The sequence below is a fragment of the Lycorma delicatula genome, chromosome 3 (genome assembly GCF_047948215.1).
Source record: "Lycorma delicatula isolate Av1 chromosome 3, ASM4794821v1, whole genome shotgun sequence".
In the NCBI taxonomy this organism is placed as follows: domain Eukaryota; kingdom Metazoa; phylum Arthropoda; class Insecta; order Hemiptera; family Fulgoridae; genus Lycorma; species Lycorma delicatula.
The window spans coordinates 146,055,279-146,078,674 of record NC_134457.1 but is presented as its reverse complement, the minus strand read 5'-3'; the positions used below and the strand labels follow the sequence as shown (position 1 = coordinate 146,078,674).

At 24.5% G+C, this 23,396-nt stretch overlaps 1 protein-coding gene across 7 annotated transcripts in view; it reads left to right on the top strand.

Moving 5' to 3' along the window:
- The window catches only part of LOC142322087 (low-density lipoprotein receptor-like), an 871,174-nt gene that overhangs the window by 799,432 nt on the left and 48,346 nt on the right, over nucleotides 1-23,396 (top strand). For 4 of the 7 annotated variants that reach the window (XM_075360744.1, XM_075360746.1, XM_075360748.1 and 1 more), the window contains 2 exons: nucleotides 573-695; nucleotides 9,797-9,919. In XM_075360744.1, the coding sequence (XP_075216859.1) occupies nucleotides 573-695; nucleotides 9,797-9,919 (246 nt within the window). Of the gene's footprint in view, nucleotides 1-572; nucleotides 696-9,606; nucleotides 9,721-9,796; nucleotides 9,920-23,396 lie in introns of all 7 variants that reach the window. The other 3 variants (XM_075360745.1, XM_075360750.1, XM_075360751.1) reach the window with 2 other exon arrangements.

Sequence of the window (23,396 nt, the reverse complement as noted above, 5' to 3'; positions counted from 1 at the left end):
AAACTTTTCAAGAATAATCACAGCAATGCACACTACACAGTAGACATAACAGTGAGCTGTTACTTGGTCCAAAACATTTAAAATTAGGAACTGTAGTTTGATTTTATTAATTTTCAATTTTAACTTGGTTTTTTGAAGTATGATTTAAGGAAACAGGGCAAAATTTTGTTTACAGTACAATTTTTGAAAATAAACTATTACTTTCAAATTTTATACTGGCCATTGTTGAACTATCATGAAGTGATAAATAGCTGTAACTTTGATATTCACTAGCATAAAATTTCTATATGTATTTAGGTTGTATAGAATACTATTACAAAAAGATATGCCAAATTTAATTGAAATAACTCAATCCATTTTAGAGAAGTAAATTAAAAAAAAAAATAACATACAAAATGACAGGCGGTAAAAAGTTTTTGGACTTATGTATAAAGGAACTTCTTTTTATACTGCTATCAGGAACACATTTACATGTTATAATTTTTAACCCTATAACATCAAAATGTTGCTATCATTATTAATCGTTATTATTAATTTAATTACAAACAAAAATTTCTCTTTTTTCCTTTCAGAAAATCGATCGTGTACGGAAACAGAATTCCGTTGCAACAATGGTCGATGTATACCGTCTCATTGGCAGTGCGATAATGAAAAAGATTGTGTAGATGGAAGTGATGAAGATCCAAACAAATGCCGTAAGTTATCAAATTTATTTATTTACAGACTTAAAAACGGAAAAACGAAAGTAATCCATTCAGCCAGTTTATGTACGTATATATAACTTGTAATTGTTACGATATATTCGAATACTTCTGGACATTTCTTCTGAAATCTCCAGTAAATAAATCTACATATAGGTTAAGGTTTTTCTTACGCATTTAAAAAAACTATTTTTATTTTAAGATACTTTTAAATTATTAAATTTTTAGTGAATTATCTGCTAATATTTTTCATTAAACATAAATTATTCTTCAAACAAATGTAAAAATACAAAGTATGCATTTTATCAGGTAATCTATAGAAAAATATAAAATTATCTTGAACATTTTAGAAGTGTTATTATTTAAAGATTAAAGAAATTGTTATTTTATTTTAGTATTTTTTAAAGTTAAGTTTTATTGTTTAATTCATTTTTATTTATTAAGTAGCTTATTTATAATTCACTTATTTATATTGAGAATTAATTTTTTTAATATATTTTAACTTTTAGTAACAATGTTATGAACCAAAGTTAAAGATACGTCATCTGTAAAGAAAAAAATACATTTGTTAATTTCATTATTTTTATAATCTGTAATTAATATACACTGATTATGTTTCTCAATCATACTAATTAAATATGTATTTTATTATTAAATGAACATCTATTTGTATAAGATATATAATCAACAAGGATTTCAGATTAAATGAAAATAATTTAACTAATGATGTAAGTTGTTTCATTTTATTTATGACAAACAGATACTATTAATCTTAGGATTACACAAATCTATGACCCTTAAAGATGAGATTGCTGTAGTGTATGATTACATAACTTTGTTTTGTCTTATTATTTTTATTTATGAAAGTGTTTTACTTTAAAACATTTTTTTTGTATTTCTCTGAAAAATGGATTGTTAATTTGAAAGAAAATAAATAATTATCTGTATCATTATATTTAAATATTTTACACATACACACAAAATGAGTGAAATAGTATGGAAGTAATTAAACTACAGTAATAATTAATTGTACTATCATAAATAATTAAATTAAAATTAATTCAAATTATTTCATGGAAAATTATGGTATAGTATATTACTTTTCTGGAAATATAAAATGCTAATGAAAGAAACCATCTTTCTGAAATATTTGATAGATTAAAAATGCTTTGAAGTGCTCATGCTGCCCACAATACTCTTTTTTTTTCTATATCATTATTACCATTACCCTTGCATGATGAGCTGTATATTCATTAATTTTAAATTTCTTCATTTATATTTAATGTCCACAGATAATCACCACATCTATTTTTTAATGAGAATGTGGCTGAATGGTTTACAGTTCAAATACTTAGAAATGCTACATAGACTTTTGAGTGGATAAGCACTTTCCTTAAAGAGATAAAAGTTTGTTCTCATATGTCTAATAAGTATTAGAAGAAAAAAAAAATTGTTGTAACTATAACTACACTGGTCTAGCAAAATGATTAAAATGCCAGGAAAAATGATTGACCAGTAATATGTAGTCCTTGAGATCTGAGTGAAAATTTCCTTATCTTCTCAGGATTGTTGGGAAGTAATGCAAGTTATCCTCTGCTCTTCTTTTTTCTATCAGCAAAAGCCACTTCTTTTTCTTACCTCCTTTTCTGCCCTTCAACTATTCAATGAAGAATTGTTTAATAAGTGTTCTGTCATCAGTAATCTAGTTAAGCGGTCCTCTTTCTCAGTTGATTGAATAATTTTATCTCTTTATCTTCTTCTACCCACATTGCAGATGATTCAGTATCGTTTTTCTGTTTATTACTTTTTATTGTCATCTAAGTTTACACACATATAACACAATCCTCGACACATAACATTTTATCACCTTTTAATCTTGTTTGTTCAACATAAAAACTTGTTTATTTATTGAACAAAATTATTCGTTTATTGAACATAAAAAGATGAAAAATGGATGTAAAGGTTAATGGTAGGAGTTTCAAAAATTATTAAAAAAAAGCTGTCCTCTGGATGAATCTACTGAATTGATTGATGTGTTGTAGATAATGTCAGATAAATGCTTATAAGCAGACCACAGTACAAAAACATAAGAACTAAGCATACATGAAACATAAGAATTAGACATAAGAATCATGGAATGTCAATGTATATTACTTGTTATAAAATAGAAGAAATTATATTTTTAAATATAGAAGTCAGGTTTGTATGAAGGTTTTTGGTTAAAGGTTTGTAAAAATTACAGAAATTAGACATTTAAAACAAGATAATAATGATAAATTATTTCTCTCACTACCAATGTTGTGCTGATATAGAGTATAATTTTTTTATTTATCATAGATAATAATATATGTCATCTGTGAGTGTTTCTTTTAAAATAAAAATGTCAAATTCTCTTTGTTACATTATTTCTCACGATTCAATATCATAGAGATAACCAAAATGGAAGAGATTAAAGTACCAGTATAGTGACTAAATTTTCTCAGTTGATTGATTAAAATAATAAAAAGTACAAATAGGGTTTAATGTTTTTAACTAGTGAATTACATTTTCCATTAGTAATAAATTATTATTATTATGACGTAGTTATCTTTTAATTATAAAAGTATTAAAAAATATCTAGGTGTTTGTTTATTGTTGTTTTCATTAATTTTATGCTAATATTTGTTTAATTTTAACAAGTCTTCATTAAAAATGTGTAAATTTCACAAATAATTAGTAATCTAGTTTTTACTATTTTGAAGTAGCTTATTGGTAATTTAGTTGACTTACTATTACCATCGGTAGTTTTTATTTTCTATTTCTGTTATTTTTATTTCCACTTAATGATAGAGAATGAGCAGCTGATGATATTTTTGTGCTTATCTTTTTCTTAAGTATCCCCAGCATATTTACTTCATAGATATAATTTTATTTATGTTCAGATGTATTGGGTCTTTTTTCTGCTTAACTATAAACTATTTTATTTTATTATTTTTTTTAATGAATTAATTCATTAATTCGCCACTGAAGCTTTGAAGCTTGTTTGTGGGAAATTAGAAATAATGCCACGGTGGACTGGGATTCGATCCTGGGACAACTGGATGAAAGGCAGGATTCTATCACTCTGTGGAGACTGGCAATTTCCTTCTCAGCAATACGTCATATAAATATGCTTCACAAGGAATTAATGCTTGCTATGAAGATCTTTCATAACTGAAATTTTAAATCTGAGTAAATTTTTAATTGTCAATTGAATGAGAGGTCATTTATAATGAGAGGAATGAGTTAAGAAAATCTCTCAAATTATTTGCAGTTGAACCTGAAACAAACAGACATAAAAATGACTGTGCTGTATTTTAAGTATTACATTACAAATAAATAGTATATATTAATTATTTTTATTTTATTTTTTAAGATAATAAGTTTATATCATAAACATGAAATCTTGTTTACTTTGATGACAGTAAAAAATAATGTTTTTACATAACCTTTGTATTTCTTCATTAACAATCTTTTTCTTCTCCAATTAATTACTTAGACAAATTATTAGCAAATTGTGCAGCAATTTAGATTTTTATGGATAAATTTCTTTCTTGACATATTAAAAAAAATTCTAAAGATAAAATATATTATTATTGTAACTATTAAATAAATAACTGTACATTTTGTTTATTGCATTCAATCTTTATGTATTACATGAAATGAATAATTAATTATTATCAGTATGAATTTTTTATATGAATAATAAATTTACAATTTGGACAACAAAATTTATAAAAAGATAATAAACTTTGTAATATTTAATCAAAATATTATTTCTTTTATAATTTTTTTTTTTAATTTGCTCTTGAAATATATATTTTTATATAATGAACCATCATTTGTTAAAACAAACTAAATTTAATTTCATGTATTAAAAAAAAAAAAGGAAAAAAGATGTATATATATCATTAATTTATTTTATATTGTCATCAAAGTAATTATCAGCAGGCCCTTTATTACTTAAAAAAATCTATTTCATCAAGCTGAAAATTTTCCATTACCATTAGTGTTTTTTAACACTTAATATTTATTATTATTTTTCCCTTTTTGACATTAAAAAGAAAGCAAAGTTTTAAGATTGCTGTTGTTATTGAAAGTTAGTCACTCATTGTTTTGTTGCCATACACATTTCAGTTTAGAAGTTAAGTTCTGTAAGTGTTTTTATTTTTTATTTTTTTTCAGTTTTTCTTCCTTTTTTTTAAGCAATATGGAAAAGTATTAAAAATATTAGGGAGCTTAGTTAAATATCCTAAATAATGTTTAAATGCAGCAACCATTAATATATTTATTTAATATATTAAATAAATATATAATTTAGAATTTATTTAAATTAAAGATCATAATCATTTGTTAATTCATGATGGCCTATTAAAAATTGATTATTTTAATTACAACATGACTTGTGTTATTAATATTCAATTATTCATAACAGATTTTTTTATAATAGATAATTTTCAGTAAACCCCTATTGATTTGTATCAAAATAACTGGTTGCAGTGTGTTCGTTTGAATTTTGAATTTTCTTCCTTCATTCTTATTTTAGAAATTATCAAAGGATTGAATATTATGTGATGATATTCTTATAGTATGTGTATTTAGACATTAATGTACAATTGAAGTTCATAAAAAACTATATTAAATTGTTAATATTACTGATTATATTTTTCCATCGCACGAAGAATTTTTACTTAATTTCTGATCAAAAGATGTGATAAGTAAGATCTTTATTGTTTTGGTTTCAGTTCTGAAAATTTATTTCCTTTTTCCCCTTTCTATGGAAGCATTAAAATATTAGTGAAGATCAGATATATATAGCACACCTTTTTAAGTTCTGTTATTTTATCGATATTATCTTTTAATTGATAATCTTTTATTCTTTCTTGTGGCACTTAAGCAATTGTGTATTTGAATCAATTAATTTATATATTTGTAGGAGTTCATATACTTAATAATATGCTAAATTAATACTCGCTTTTCGATGAATGTTTACCATTGTTTATTTTCCTCTGATATAATAACATCTTTGTAATGCTATAGAATCCTAATTGACTCAGGATTAGTCAGCTAGGCCATTCTTGATTTGTCTCAGTTTGGAATCTACTCATAGTATTAAAAAAAAATCTAATTGTGGACCAAAGTCTCCATTCCTGTAAGATATAAGGATAATATTGTTATAATTAGTTATTAGTAGCTAATGGCAAAGTAGTTATATGGATAACAGTGCACAAAGCCTTAACCAATAAAACAGTAAAGGTAACTATCACACTTGATATGCCTACAATAGGTTGTAAATATTAACAGGGTTTGACTGACGATCTAAGTTTATAACACTTAAACCAAAAAACAAGCAATCTACTTTTCAGTTTTCCTGACTATCTATTAATGCAAATATGGTTTTAACTAAAGTAGTCATAAAAAGACAATAAATTCCTTTAATTTCTGTATGTTAATAAAAATAATCTCATTTGTTATTGTAAATACCAAATTATTATTTATATGGCAGTATCATCATTTATAAAAAAAAAAAGGATTTTTGTGTCAAAAGTAAATAAGTAAAAATAATTCCTTTTTTTTAGAGTAAAATAAACTTGGTGCATAGATTTTTTTAAATGTTGAAAAAAGTTTATTAAACACCCAAAAATATCACCAAAGAATAAAAACTAATTTTTTAATGTATTAAAATTAAATTTTTAGTTTCATTATAAAATAAACTTTTATTTAAATTAAAAAAAATAAAATTAAAACTACGATTAGAATATTTTCTGTTTAAATACAAAACCAAATAAAATAATTATTATAAAACTAATTTTAGATAAATTAAAAAATATTTAATTTATTATATTATTTTTGTATTTTAATGGATTAATTTACTGTCTATTGACAGTGTTATGGATTTTATTCTATTTTCCACTGAGTTAGTTGGTGGAGTGCTAATATCTCTGTCTTTAATCCAGTTCAATTTGTGATAGAGTCATGATATTTTTTATGTATTAAAAGTTTCCATACTTTGTTCTCTCTCATAAGTGGGATCAGAAAGGATGTCTGACCAATAAATTAATATGCAATTAAATGATAATTCTATCAGCTATTCCTTAACAGCTATTCCTAGTAAAACATTCTGGAAAAAACAGACATTAAAAGATAAAAAGAAAATATACTCTTTTAAAAAATAGAATGTGCAGTAATAGACTTATTATTATGGATAAGTTATTGTATAATGTACTTTATTATATGTTTTATTACTTAATTGAAATCAAAAGTTTTTCATTTGATATTAAAAATAATAATAATAATATTTTTTCTACACTTTTGCTATGGAAGTAGTAAATTAACGCCCCTTAGAGTTAATTGCCTTTGTTAATTAATCATTGTTATTACTTTTTAAAGTTTAAAACTTATACCATTAGCAAATTACAGTTTTAGATAACTGTATGTCAAATAGTGATATATTTAAATTATTTGAACTATTACTACTCGCTTTTAAAATCATAATTTGTTTTTACTCTTAATTATTTATTTTATAATGATTTTTAGACTGTAAATTTTGACAAAATGGTCTTCTATATATAATTTTTCTTTACTTGTCAATTTATGAACATGAATTTATGAACTTGTCATTATCACCAAAGCTCATAGACCAGATTTCACTGATGGTTGAAAGCTTCAATGGAAATTAAAACATTTTCTACACTTTTGAAATCCTTTTTTGTTTAAAAATTATTGTAACAATGAAAATAAATAATGTACATTTGAACTGATTGTGACATGTTTCTTTGATTATTATTAATTATTAAAAGTTGTATATGCATATGCAAACACATATGATTGTTTGTTGTTATTTTATTAAATAATAAAACATTTTCTTAATACTAATGAATATATTTATTTATAGATTTGAGAAGTCACCAGAAATGATTTTAATATTATAGAATCTTTATCTTTTGAAGTAGTTCAAAGCCATTGGAACATTTAATTATTATTATTATTTTTAAGTAAATGCTAAATAACTGACAGAATTTAATAATTATTTTATTTATAATTAATTATTGTTAATATATATTTATACATTTTATATATATATAAAATGTGTATTATTAATATATATTACACAAATTAAGAACTCCCTTGATGTTAAAACAATGAAACTTCAATAATTTGAAGTTGACTAACAAAATAATTTGAATTGTTTAATGATGATTTAAATTTATGAAGTTTGATAAGTTATTATATTTGTATTACATATAACATTAAAATATAACTCAAAAGAAATTATATATTGTAATAAATTAATACTATAAATTTAACTAATTAAAACTATTTGATGGGATCCATAGTTTTATTACTATTTCAGGCTTATATTTTAATCCCATTTTTGTTGCCCATAATATTGTTTCTTTTGTTTGTAAAAGTTAAGTGTTTTATACTTTACAAATAAAGTTAATAGTTATTAGATTTTTTTGTTAATAGTTCAACAGTTTTGTTGAAAAATAAATTAGAACAATAATTATTTATTCAGAACCAAATTTTTGTTGTTGGCTCTATTGATCAATTTAGTAAAGAATACTAAATGTCTAAGATATGTTTTAATGAAGGTTTTATTATTGTTACATTTACATTTGAGAATGAAATTCATACAAAGATGGTGGATAGAAGAGAATATTCAGTTTTCAAATGTTTTATCTAGTTTACTTTAAATCGTTTATTTTTAGTGATGTTTTCAGTTTAACTTTATGTTATTTAATAGTGAAAGTCCAGATCACTAACTAGAAGATTATTTTTTTTCTACTGTTCAGATGATACACTTTTATAAATAAAGCTTCTATAGACATTTTATGAGCATTTGATGGAAAATTGGATTAAAATTCAATGAATTTAAAAAAGGAAATGAGAAATTAAAATACTCTTTTTTTTGATTTTATAAAGATATTACTGCTGTTAAGGGGAGTTAATTACTTAGGTTAAGGAGGGAACTCAGGCAGACTGTAGATAGATGTTTCTATTATGTGCTGAGATTTATAATAAAATAAGGACGTGTTTTAAATAAGAAAAAATAAAATTATACTATGTTTGCATTGTGTACGTACTTCATGTTTTCCTTTATGGGTCAGATCATTGGAGTAAGTTAAAAAGAGTTAAGATATTGTTATTAATCTTGTAAAAAAGATTCTTTATTAATTAATAAAGTGATAAGATATGGAGAAAAAAAATGTTGATGAAGTCTATAAAAATATCCAACAACTTTACATGTCTTATACTCTTATACTACTTATACAACTTATGCAAGTGATTGGGCCAGAATTATAAAATTTCCAAGAAGTCTGTTCAAAGCATTGTAAATTAGTGAGAAATGTTAGGGTTATTATTCTTAAGATTGAAATAAATTTTTATAAAGTATATGTTCTTTCTGGGCATGAATGATAACTATAAGTTGTTGGTCTAAAACAGAGAAGATTAGTGACAAATTATATAAAGCAGCAGATTACTGAAAGATAAGTGATTGCCAATCAGTAACTGGGTTTTATTTTAGATTGATGCCCAGTGTTTATTCAAATTTTTTTCTTTTTTTCTTAATACTATCTTCTGTGAATTACATATTGGAAGATTGAGCTATTTTAATTAGATTTTTCAAATATTATGAGCGGTTCTTAAATAATTTTTCTTTTTTATTACTTCTCATCGGATAATGTACATAAGAAGATACCTCTTATTGCATTTTGGAAGGAAGTGAAATTTATTTGAAAATATATCATTTAAATTCTATTAAAATAAATATAATAATATTCTATTATTATATTTGTCTTTAGCAGAAGTAAATGTTTTGTATTACTATAAAAAAGATAATAGACTAAAATAATATGCTCATAATGTTATTGTATATTTTCAGTGGAAGCAACATGTAATAAAAATACTTTCCGTTGTGGTACTCTTTGTATTCCAAATTTGTGGGTGTGTGATGGACAGATAGATTGTCCAAATTCATCAGATGAAAAAGATTGCAGTAAGTTTTTTGAAGTAACTGGTGTAATTAGAAATAATTTCTTAAAATATTAAAATTGGGTATTGATTTGTTTTAGAACAAAGAGTTTGCGGTCCAGAGGAGTTCACATGTCGTGGCATGGTAGGCGAATGTGTACCACTCACTTGGATGTGCGATGATAATCCGGATTGTTCTGATGGGTCCGACGAAAAAGCTTGCAGTAAGAATTATGTACTAACAACACTAATGGGTCAAACTGTTTGCAAGTTTGTTTACATTATCTGTTTTTTTAACTTATTAATTAAGTCACCACAGAAGCTTACAAAAAAGCTTGTATTTGGGAATGTGAAAATGGCAATTGTAGCATATGAAAAATGCCATGCTGACCGGGATTCGAACCTGGGACTTCTTTATTAAAGGTCAAGATGCTTTCACTCAGCCACAGAGACCAGCAATTTGTACACCATATTTATTTTTATATTGATTATTTCTTCCTTGTTAAGTTACTGTAGACAAACTATTTATGAAAGCCCATATTTCTCTCTACCTGCATATATTTAGCTTCATACATAGAAGTAAATGATTTATTTTATTTTAGAGTGCTCTTCCACTGAAATGACATCATCAGATTGGGGTAAAATTAACATTCACTCTAAAATAAATTAGTCAATATAAAAATAAATAAAAATAAAATAAATTAACTCAAAATAAATTCATTTTTACTCTACATTAAAATTGCAATTGTTTACTGTTTTCACAAAACTAACAATTAACATTAGCATTGGGATAACATGAACACTAAATATTTCACATGCAGTTATCTCAACAATATTTAATTTTTTCATGAACAGATTGATTTTACTTGCATCAAAATTAGATAAACACTTTTTCAGTTTTTGTGTCTTAATAAAACATTAAGCTTGTCATCATTATTAAATAATTTTTATTGTGTTCATTTATTAGTATTAGTATCTATTAGTACATTCATCTTAAGTATATTATCTTTTGGGATTTCTATGAATTTACAAATCACTATTTAGCGCCCATAAATGGATATTCTCTGATATCAAGTAAGTTAAAATTCTTACTAATCCGTGTGTTTATAATTATTAATTTACAACTGTCATTAAAAAAGTCTCGTATTTTTGAAAAATATAATTATCTGCTTCCATAAAATCAAGAACTGAACTATTTTTTTTGTGGCTCAGTACAATTTTTTACCATATAAGTAAAGCCGTTATTACTCTTCTGCTGTAATTTGTAGACAAGTACTGATGCATTTAAAAGATCTTCCAACAAGTTATTTTAAATAAAACTAAAAGACTTTATTTTACAGAAATAATAATATGCTGTTGGTGATTTTTTAAATAATATAATTATAAAAAAGTAATAAATTTTATTACATACATAGAATTGTGTGTGCAAATGGGCACATGCACAATAGCTTGTGCACACACACACACACACACACACACACACACAAACACACACACACACACACACACACACACACACACTTTATACTTTCAATTTATTTAACCCTTTTACTGACCGCTATACTCTGTTCAGATAAGATCTCTTTATGAAAGTAAAAAAAACATGGTGATGTATATTCATAAAATATAAGTATGGGTATTTTCGTATTTGTCTTATACATCAAATTGCAGTTTCTAGTAGCGTACCTTTAATTTATTTCAATGTGACTACTTGTTTCATATTTTATTTTTTAATTGATTTCTATGTTTTCAAGTATTCAAGAAAGGCAGACATGTAATAAAAAAAAAGTACAATATTAGTTTCTGACCAACAAGAATAACCTAATGCTTAAATTAACAAACATGAATAGTCCAGAGACATCTCGAAACCTTATTAATTTTGTAAAATACTTTTTTGTTAAATTTGCTGGAAGATTATTGAACATCCTCTCTTTTTCTCTGTTTGTTAACCTATATTCGCCCATAATTGCATCTTTTTCATACATTCAGCTACCGTTTTTGTATTCATATCTTTCATGTTATATATTTGGTTTCATGTGTAATTTATGTATGATTCTTATTTCAACAGATTTAAGTTTAAAAAATCTTTTTGTTTTCTTTGTGTTCTTTGAATCAAAATTTCTGATAATAGTTTGTTTTTGACATCAATTCATTTCTATTTATTTTATACATGTAATTTATTTCTCTTAACAGATGATATTTGATTTCCTGTGGTTGCAAAGGAATTCATTAAGAGTATACATTTGCTTGAATTGTTAATTTAAGGTATACCTTTTGTCTTAAATATTATGTTTTCATTATTATCTGTGTATACATCTTTTTCATACTACATGATGCTTATATCTACTTACAAATATTATAACCTTGACACATTTCGTTTAAAATTTACTTAGATTAAAGCAGTTTTAACATTTTTTATGTGTATTCAAACAGAAACAAATATAAATAAAACAAATGTAAATTTAAACAGTTACTTTGTTATATTTACAGTTTGAAATCGGTCTTCTAATTGGCTCTGTGCTACTAAATTTTTACCTAATGGCATTTATGTGTATTACATCTTCCACCTAACGTAATTCAAAACTAATATCGAATAATGATGTGTGAAGCTTTCATAAGTGTAAAGTTGTGATAGAATTAATAATGAATCATAGAAAAAGTTAGATATTACTACTAATAACAGATATGTTACTTAACATCTCTGGAATTTTTCACTAAATCACTGTTGAAATAACAAGTATGGCCCCTGGCATGCATGTTAAAATTTGAAAATTTTAACCCCAGTCAGTGCTGTTGTTCAATAGTTTTGCATTTCTGTGATTATTGAAAATTATTAATCAAAATATTTTTTGTTACAGTCAGATCACTATACTCATCTATCTGATTTTCATTATTTAATATTTCCCTATCATCAGCAATATAAATTTTTAAAACATTGTGTTTGAAACATAGGGTGGAATACAGTTTTGTTTACGAGAAAGTAAAAATTTAATATACAGTCATGGTATATCACTGGCGTATGAAAAAAATGTACAGTTAAGCATGTCAAGAATTTATGTTTTATCAACATGTTTTTTCCACATGTTTATATTCTATTTATTATAGATATACTGATAAATACATTCTTTCTTTTTCTTTCTGATATATATATTAAGATTTCTCATTAGGCCAACCAAGTGAATGATGACTTACATGACAACATAGTTTTCTGTAAAGCAATTTAAACTTATGTACTATTTTATTAAATTATTGTATATTTAAACTTGAAAATATTAAATATTATTATTTAAATAGTGATTTTATAATTAAATCATTATTCTATTTAAGATAAATCTTGTAATAGTTTAAAAAAGAAAAGGGATTTATTGGTAACATATTAGGTATCAAGATATAACAAAGTAGTTCAACATCTGCTGAAAATTTAGAATATATTCTGTACCCATGAATTATTTTTGTTGTATTAGTTGAACAATAACACTTGATTTTGTGAAAATACAGAATATGTTTGGTTGAAATGTATTACTTTTGTTAATTAAAATGTTAGTGTAAACTATAATAGTGTGTTAAACTTTCTCGATAAATTAGATCTATAAAAACAAACATCTTCCTTGTTAAAATACTCACATAAGTGAATGTTTGAGTTTATAAATAAATAAAACTTTTAATTAACAGTTAATTTATTTAACAGTTTACATTTGCCATGGATTTAAATGTACCTCATGCGCGTTATATTATATCCTTTTACATGTGATATAGCCCACACATCCTTCATGTAAGTAAATATATATGTATGTATAACACTTTTATTATTTATGTGTGGACATTTCATGTACACACCATTTCTCATCGGTATTACTTCTGGGTCTAAAGCTTGGTGCCTATACATGCTTGTCACTTATTATCCTGTACCCTTCTATAGAATTTTTCTTAATCTCTTCCATCCCTCATAGCTTCTGCATTCTGATTGTCATCCTTCTTTAACTTTTTTGCTGTAACTCTTTTAGTTATTTTTTATTGTAGTAGAATTCTTTCTTTTTGATTTGGAATTTTTTTTTTGTGTTCTCTTGTTATATGAAAATATGTTTTTATCCGCTTTTCTGTTATTTCTTTAATACTGTAGTGTACAATAACTTGTATTAAATATCTTCTTATTTGTTTTTTCCTCTAACTTGACATTAATTATCCTTAAAACCCTCATTGTTTTTCTTTTTTTTACATAGTAAGAGTAATTTATTTTTTAATAATTTTCATTTATTTCCTAATATTTTTACCATTCCTTAAAAGCCTTTTTTTTTTTACCATATGGATTCTCCATTGGTAAAACAAAAGTGTATTAATATCAAAAAATTATCAGAAATGATTTTTTAATATTTACTGAAGGAAAAGCTCATAAGAAATGCATAGCATACACACATACATACACAGTTGTAAAGCTACTTTATGAACTGATTAATGTTTTCATATGGAAAGTAATTTAACTTCAAAATTGATCTGTAGAATTGAGAGGATTTTGTTTTAGAATCTATCCACGTTAATCTCTTACGTGTTTGGCGAATAATCAAGCAGGAATACACTTTGGAAAACAGATGCAGTTAAATTAGCTACATATAACTTTGGAATTCACTATTATGTGATTATGTGATCCGTAAGCAAGGAAATGTCTGAAGTACTTGTTATGTTCAAACTATATTGCAAATATGTATTTACCCATTCCTTTGTCAATTGTATAAAATAGTGACTTTTTTTTATAAAAATTATCTTTTATTTAAAAACAATAAGATTTCCACGATGTAGACAACTAAAATTAAACATTCTCTTTGTTTTTTACAGTTGATAGTTTAGGACAATACTGTTCATAGTCTAGGAGCAGATTTTAAAGAAAAATTAAAATAAAAAAAAATACATTTACACAATGAATTTGTTTGAAGAAATTAGGATAGTTCTGCATAATTCTGAGAAAATTATATTATGCTGAACAGTTGATTACCTGATCTCCCTAACAGGATAAATGATATCAAACTTGTAATTATAAAATTACTGCATGAAACATGATTGAAATCATTAATTTTTTATGATTATATTAAAACAAAAAAAAATAGTTTGTTTCCAATTTGTAATAAAGCTATAATTGAATTATGTATGATAATATTTACAGGATTTCAATCCTTTCTGAAAAATGGTTAAATTCATGACAAAATACCTGTAATGACATTTAAGAAATCTTCTATTTAAAAGATTTGTTACTCAATTAATTTAATGACATGAAGTTACATTAAAGTACTCAAAATGTACAGGAATTAAGTCTTTCAGGTTGATCAACAGTAGATATTTGGTGCTTTTCTCTCTCTATTATTATATCAAATGAATAGTATCTTATACTTAATTTTCTATTAAATTAAAATTAGATAATATAAAATTGGTAATCATGGATTTTGATAAATAATTGTACTATTAAAAAATTTTTATTTTTTTCAAGTTATTACTTGTAAAGAATTTTACCCTGATTTCTGCTCCAAGGGAAAATGAAGCCCTATTGAAATTTTTGAAACTTAAATAAGGAGATAAGTTTTATGGTTTCATATGGTTCTTATCCTAAAAAGTTGAACAAAACAGGTCCTAGAACTGTCTTGTAATTTAAAAAAAAAATTAAAAAATTATTAAACAAAAATTAGTATTGCATAAAATGTACTACTTAGTTTTAATTCATAGAATTTCAGTATGGCTTCATTTTATCCTATGAGCAGAAGTCAAGGGAACATTTTTTGCAAGTTATAGCTCGAAAACAAAGCATTTCCAGATCGATGTTATGTGAGCTATTTTCTTTACTTTTACTTATACAAATATCCTGAGATTCTTTCTGCTTCTTTGTAAGACTTCCTGAATTTTTTGTTTTAATTATGTGACTGATTTGCTTATTCTCCATTTTTTCTCTATTCTTCGTTAATTTTTACATACATTCTTAGCTATCTGTTTTATTATAGCTTCCATCTTCTTTTATAGTTTTATCCTTGTATCACCAAACTAATCCTGACTGCTTAAATATATGCCAACCTCATTTATCTCTTGGGCAAGATTCTCCCATAAACTTTTCTCTTTTACTATTATACATGTTAGACCTCTTAATCTTATATTTTACCTACCCAAAAAATTTTTTACATCCTTCTATAACACCATACTCTAAAGGCCTCTGTTCCTTTCTGAATTTTATATTGCTGATGTTTTGCTACTTACAACAGTTTAATTAAGAATAATTGATAATTTAAAAAATGGCATATATTTGACACAAATAATAGAATAAGTTTACAGTTCTGTTTTGTAAGATTTTTTTCTAAAGATGCCCCAAGCAGTTTAGTAAAGTATCTGTTAAGAATGGTGTTTGAATGATTTCATTTTCTTTTTTCTATTCAAACAAAAATGGATTTGTTTAAATTTAATTGTTTAACCAGTAATGAAAAATGAGGTTTGAGTAGGAAATACAATTTAACTATTATGTTATCATTGTTTTATCACATTTTGTCCATGGTTGTTCAGCAATTAATTATTCTAAACAACCAATGATTAAATATTGCCGTAACTGCCACTTGAGAGAGTAATTTGTAAGGTTATTATACAAGTAAGCATCTCTAGGGAGTATTTCATTAATAAATTCCATTATCAACTAATACTCTTATTAAGTATGGTATATAAATAATTTTGTGTAGTTTGAAATTTGCTTGTTGTTATAATTACTATGATATGGTCTTCTTATCAAAGATTTATCAGAACAATACCCATAACAGCATTGTTCATTTAACTAGCATTGTTCATTTAACTAATTTTTGTTATCATTAGTTTCATAATTTACACATTTTACGTTATCAGTAATTATGGCTGAATAAATTGTATTGATCAGTAATTTATTTTGCTTGTTTACATTTTCAGTTACAATTTAAAAATTCTTTTGTGATTATATATTAGCACTTACACTGCTTATATATCAGCACAGCAATTATATAATATAATATAAGCAATTACATTGCTTATATAACCCTGTTAGTCAAAATAAAACCCTGAAAAATTGCAATTTATGACCAACAATACTGTTATTAAAGTTCACCAAGCTTTATATTCATAAAAATGAAGAACATAAACAAATTTACCCACAAACATTCTCCCGTAAACAATTTTCTTCTACTATTTGTGGTATTTTATATTTTACTACCCACCTAATCCTCCTGCAACAATCAAATGTCTCTGTTCATTTTGATTTACCTTTTCTACTTCTGTAATTTGAAAATTGAATACTTGCAGTTCTTATGAGGTACATGTAATAGTTTATGTACATGCATGGCTGTCGCTTGCTGTTGACTGTGTATAGTTAGTCATTTCACTTTTTGTTGTTAGTCACTTTTTGTTAATATCAATCAGTTTTGGTAAAAGAAGATCAAATATTTATTTTAATTATCAATATTTTTTTTTGTTCTAGTGATAGTTTAAAATAATGTGTAATACTGGTTAGAATGCAAGGCTCAATTATTATAGTTTCCTTATAGTTTTCATTTTATAGTTTTATTTATAGTTTTCAAATTTTTTAAAGGTTTGCAAAAAAACTTCTATATTTTATCAATTTAATATGACATCTGCATATTAGCAGTGTTCTGCAAGAAAAAATGTGGAACTTAGATTTTATTGAAGCTTGATTAAATTACAATATTTATTCAGAAAATTTGTAAATTCTTTTTGTAGGTGGCTTTTTTAAATTTTTTAATTTAAATGTCTTTATGGTTTACAAATGTTTCAAGAGATATTTCCGATTATTAGGTGTGATTATATTAATCTGTTATAGAGTGTAGTGTTGAAGGTAATTTGAATAATGAGTTTTACAAATATATAATTCTAAATATATATTAAAATATATAAATAATTCTTAATAGTAATAATTGTAAAAAAAAGAACATAAATATTTTACCCAAATATGTTCAAAATTTATGATTTTATAATATGACAGTGACAAACTTGAGGACGCATTCCTTGGTGATTGTATATAAACTGATGGTCAGTTATTTCTATTGATGTTTTGTTTATTTATATTTTAAGTGTACTTTAAAAAACACATTATAGTGATTATTAGCTAGTTGATTATTGAGTAACTGGTTTTTCTAAGTTTTGGGAGCTAATTATGTTTTATAGTACATGATTGCATTCAGGTATGTGCCTGCCTCTACTGCAAAAATTGTATAAAATAAAAAATAAAATAGGTATAGTTGTGACTGTTATTAAACAAATGAAATGCATAATTTGATTTTGTAGTGTTATTATTTTTAAGTAAATCCCTCTTGAATCTCTCAGAATTTCCTTCCAGTTTGATCAATAAAGAATATGTTGCTTACTGCATTTCAAATTTAATAATTTATAAAAATTATTAAATTTACTTAAACAATTTGGAGACTGTTGAAAATTAGCCTAATTAATTAATCTATCTGTAGTGATAATAGAGCAGTTAAATTAAATAAAATTATCTTTATTCTACAATATGCCAACTTAAAAAAATATATTTTTTACAGTTTTTTTTAAATAAATTTAAACCTCTTCAGTACTTACTTTGAATTACTGTACTACTTTACTGTTATTATAACTTATAAATTTTTAAGTTGATAAATTTATTTTTTCTTAGTTTTGCCATCTTTATTTTGTAAACAAACTTGCAAATGTTAGCATGACTTTATTACTTAAGGATTTAAATTACATTTTGTGCATTGGGCAGTGTGTATGTGTTTGTGTCTATCTTCTCTGGATTTTTTTTTATTATCTATTTATTTTTAATTATTATTTAAGTATGACAATGAAATCTCATTTTATCTAACTTGAAACATATTTGCTTTAGCCAGTACATCACTTTATAATCCAATAACTAGATATAATCCGATATATTTAAAAATTTTGAAAAGCTTACACACTGTAAAAATGTGTATAACTAAACATATAACATGTTGTTTATGTTGTGTATGATATGTAATGTTTATGTCTTGTATGCTTTGGTTTTTTAATTTGTCTTTCTTCAATAAGTTTCTCATGATGTTTTAATGTAATAATTAAAACATCAATAAAATTAGTAATAATAATTTATTATTACTACTTTAAAAAAAATAAAAATTTAGTACATTACTTCTTTTTTCAAAAGTATATGAAAGCTTTTATTTGTTTTAATGGAATCTGTATGAACTTTCGTATACTAGTGTCTAGTTAAAAGCTAGTTAACTAATGTTTGTATGACTGATGTTATGGTATAAAAATATTTGTTTTTATTGTTTGCTTGCATTAAAAATGAGGTTTGTACTTATAAAAGTTATTATAGGTCATTAATATTATTTAATATAAATGAATTTGCATGACTGGGAAGAATCATTTATAAATAAATGCATATCATGATATGCATTTATTTATTTAACATTTAAACAGTAGTTTTTAATAATATTAAGGATAATAAAGTTTTTAAGAAAATTTAAGTAATTGATTATAATTACCTTATTTCAATATTACTATAATTTTTTCCCATTAATATAAAAATATCCTGCCAAATTTTGATTTAATCAAAATTAAAACTAAAAGCTTCCAGCATGTTTATATGCATATAAGCATGGAGTGTGTGTGTGTGTGTGTGTGTGTGTGTGTGTGTGTGTGTGTGTGTGTGTGTGTGTGTGTGTGTGTGTTACTATCCTATGAACCACCTGTACCAGGGTTCTTAATAAATAAAAGATGTAGTTGAATAAATCAGATGATTATTACACTGGACAGATTTTTTATACTGCATGTTAATAAATAAAAGTAATATTCTGTTACTAATTACTTTTCTTTAGTGGTGTGTTTTTTTATTTGTTTTTTCTTTATCCAAATGAAAAATTCTTTATTAGTGAATACGGCTCATTTATTATAACAGTTTACAAAGAATAATTATATTGTTATTTTAATAGTTGTAGGCGTTAATGTTTTGCATTTACAACTAATATGATAATATATCCATGAAAGATGTAAAGATTTCCTAAAAATATTTGTGTAAAGAAAAAATCTGTAAGGTTATTTATTCTACATTAGATCAAAGTAAGAAATTTTTAATTTTCATTATTTTTGTCATTAAGACTAAAATTACTACCAATTATTTTAAATGTTTATTAATTGTTTGTGATTTTAAAGTTCTCAGTATCAAAAGTAACAGAAATTACAGTAAAATTATGATTCATTTTTTAATATAAAATTAACAAAAAGAAATCAAAACAAAATATGTTTTGTGACTTTCAAGAAAATTATTAAAAATTCTGTTTCAGCTCATAGAATCTTCTTCAGATATTATGTACAGAATATAAAAGCTTAGAATTACAATACAAAGAAAAAGGTAAATACACAAAACCAAAAGAGAAAAATACATAAAGATACAACAGGGACTGAATACAAGTATTAGTAATATATAAATTTAACAATAAATACTATTGGTCAATTCAGAAAAACAGCAATACTTAAAATAATTTATGAAGCCAATTTTATACTTTTAAGTTTAATAATGCCTGAACTATTCAAGTCTAATTGATCATTTTAAAGTAAATTAGAATTTTTAAGTTTATTAATTTCCAGTGATTTTAAAAGGTTTAGTTTCAAATCGTTTTGTTCTCAACATGAAGTACTTTGAAATTACCATTAAAAATATAATTTTCATCAGTTAAATGACAGGCATATTAGAAACCCTCTTGTTATTGGAAAAACTAGATTTGTGGTCCCTTATACTTTTTTCAAAAGATGTACTTGTCCAATATAAACTTTATCACAAGAACCAGATTCAAGTTTGTAAACTTCTGATTTTTGAAGTTTATCAATTTAACTTTTATTATCCTTAATGAATTTACTCAGAGAATTACCAGATTTGAAAGCGATATCAAAATCTCTGTTTATGAAAAATTTACCAATTTTCTCTGTGTATTTACCTATATAAGCGAGTGTGTGAAATTTCTTTTGTTGGAATAAATTACTTAAAAAAGGAAAAACTGTGCTAATTACAATTTTGTATAATTTATTCCGAAGAATCAATTAGACTCGTTTGGTAACCATTTTTCACAGCTGTTTGTCTTATAAAACTAAGTTCTTTCTCAAAATGATCATCTGACATCTGAATATTTAACAATCTATGAATATAACTATTAAAAGCTGTTAATTTATTTACAAATGGATTTAATGATGAACTATGAATGACAGTATCAATGTGTGAGGATTTTTGATGTGTGCTAAAATCCAATTTGTTATTGATTATGGTGATATTTAAATCTAAAAAGACAATAAAATTAGTTAGTTTCATTTCCAAAGTAAAAGCTATATTTTTGGGTAATATGTTAATAAAGTTCAAGAATGCTCGTAGGTGTCTCAAGCTGCCCTTGTTTGAGTAAATGTGTTTAGCAAAACAACCAAAAATTATCATCCTCATATCTACAACAAAATTTTAAGTATTTGAAGAAAGGATGAGCACAAATCTTGTTTTCTACACAATCATAAAATTTTCATCAGCTAATTAAGTGGATTATCCATAATTAGACCCTCTTTCAGAGTGTAAATATTACTGTTAAACTCAAAATAATTTTGATAAAAACAAACATTCAATGCCTTAACTAACTCAGTTTTTTTAATTTCATTAGTTTTCTGAGTAATTAGTAACTTGTTAATAATTCTAATAACCTCTTTTGGTGGAATACTAAAAAACAGATTTTTTACATTAAAAGAAATTAGGATTATCAGAATATATAAATCCGTAATATTTTCAACAAGCACAGTTGAGTTTTTAATACTAAATTTTGGTTGTAATTTACGAGACTGGATAATATTAATCAACCTCCTAGACAATTGAACAGCAGAAGCATTAACATATTACTGGTCTAACTCTATTTTCTTTATGTAATTTAATAAGAGAGTATAATTTTTGCAGCGGTAGATTCATTAAAATTAACGTGAAATCATCACTCATTGAAAATAGAACAATTCTTAATAATTTTTTTAACTGTGTTTGATATTTAGTTTCACCTTAATAATAATATCAAGATTTGTTTGGATGTAAAAATTCAATTTGAGATATAATTATTCTTTTCCTAAGCTATTACAGTTTTTCCTTTATCTGTACTTCTAAAAACTATATCTTCTCCATCACTTATTTTCTATAGACTTGATTAAAGCTAAATTTCTAACATTATAATTACTGTTGTCATAATTTTTAATTTTTGTAGCCACATGTAATGTTTTGCAAAATTTATCTCTTGAAATGAAATATTAATGTTAAATAATATTAACATTATTTGTAAAATTCAAATAAAGTTCACACTCTACTACTAAAACTTCTAAATCCTTCGTATATTTTTCTTATGTTTGTTATATCTGTTATATTTCTTGTGTGTTGTGTATGCTCCCTATTGTTGCTCTTTATGTAGTCTATCTCTTTTGGTTTTATGTACTTACACACAACATAACATCTGAGGAAGATACTGTGTACCGAAACAGATTCATTTTTTAAATAAATTTTATGAAAACCAAAAAAACATATTTTGTTTTCATTTTCTTTTTCTTATGATGGATTTTCATCAAGTAAAGGCTTCATCCATCAATTTTTTAATGTAAAATTATTTTACGAAGTAATAAAATAATACAAATTCCTTTCTAAGAAGTATATTTAAGAAGATTTTATCAAGGCTATGATTGCAGATGTTTTGTCGATCCTATAATTTACTGTGCTTTCTTTATTACACTACTTAGAACACCATCGCTGAAAGTACATTAACAGCAATACAACTGAGAAAGGGACTAGTTTATAGTCTTGAAAGAATCTTTTTTAAGCATATTTTCTGTTATTATGTAATGTTTGAGTCATAAAAACTTTATAAATGTGTAACCCTCACTTATTATGCTGATTTATGAATATAAAATTGTGTGAAAAGGGGTCAGATAAAAACAATTGTTATAATTCCTTTGATAATATATTTTTAAGATGTAAACAAGCGCAGTACTTAATATCAAATTTTAATTATGAAATTATAATAAACAACAATTTTATTGAATTTCAAACAAAAAAATTGGGTTTATTAATATAAAAGATAAATTACATTACTAACATTTAGGATATTATTATCATTAGAATAATTGATTTTGATTATTTATAGTCCTTAGAAAAAAGTAATAACATGGTTTACTAATATATTATTGACTTAAATAACAATAAAAATATTTCAGTTTCAATAAAAATATTCACTCAGAGAAAGGAAGAAGAACTAAATGTAAGAGAGAAAAGGTAATGTGAAGAATAGACTATAACACCAAATTTTACACTTTTTAACTTGCAAACATGAATCTACATACCAACAGTTCCTTATACATGTTAACATCACTTATAAGGATATTTTTAATTATCAATTTATTTGAATTTGTGTATTAAGGCCTACAAAATGGTGACAATGCTTTTAATCCAATATTTCTGACTGTAAGAGGTTGTTGTTTAACATTATTTGTTAGGTCTTGAATTTGATGCATATAAAGCAGCTTAAGGTATTAAATAGAACTAATTAGAGTTGCTTTTTCTGAGTTATGGTGTTCATTATACAACCAGACTGGTGAACATAGCCAAGGAGACATTTTTAAGTATGAATTTCACCAACTTAGTATATGAATATATAGCTGTATTTTCAATTCAGCTAAGAAAAA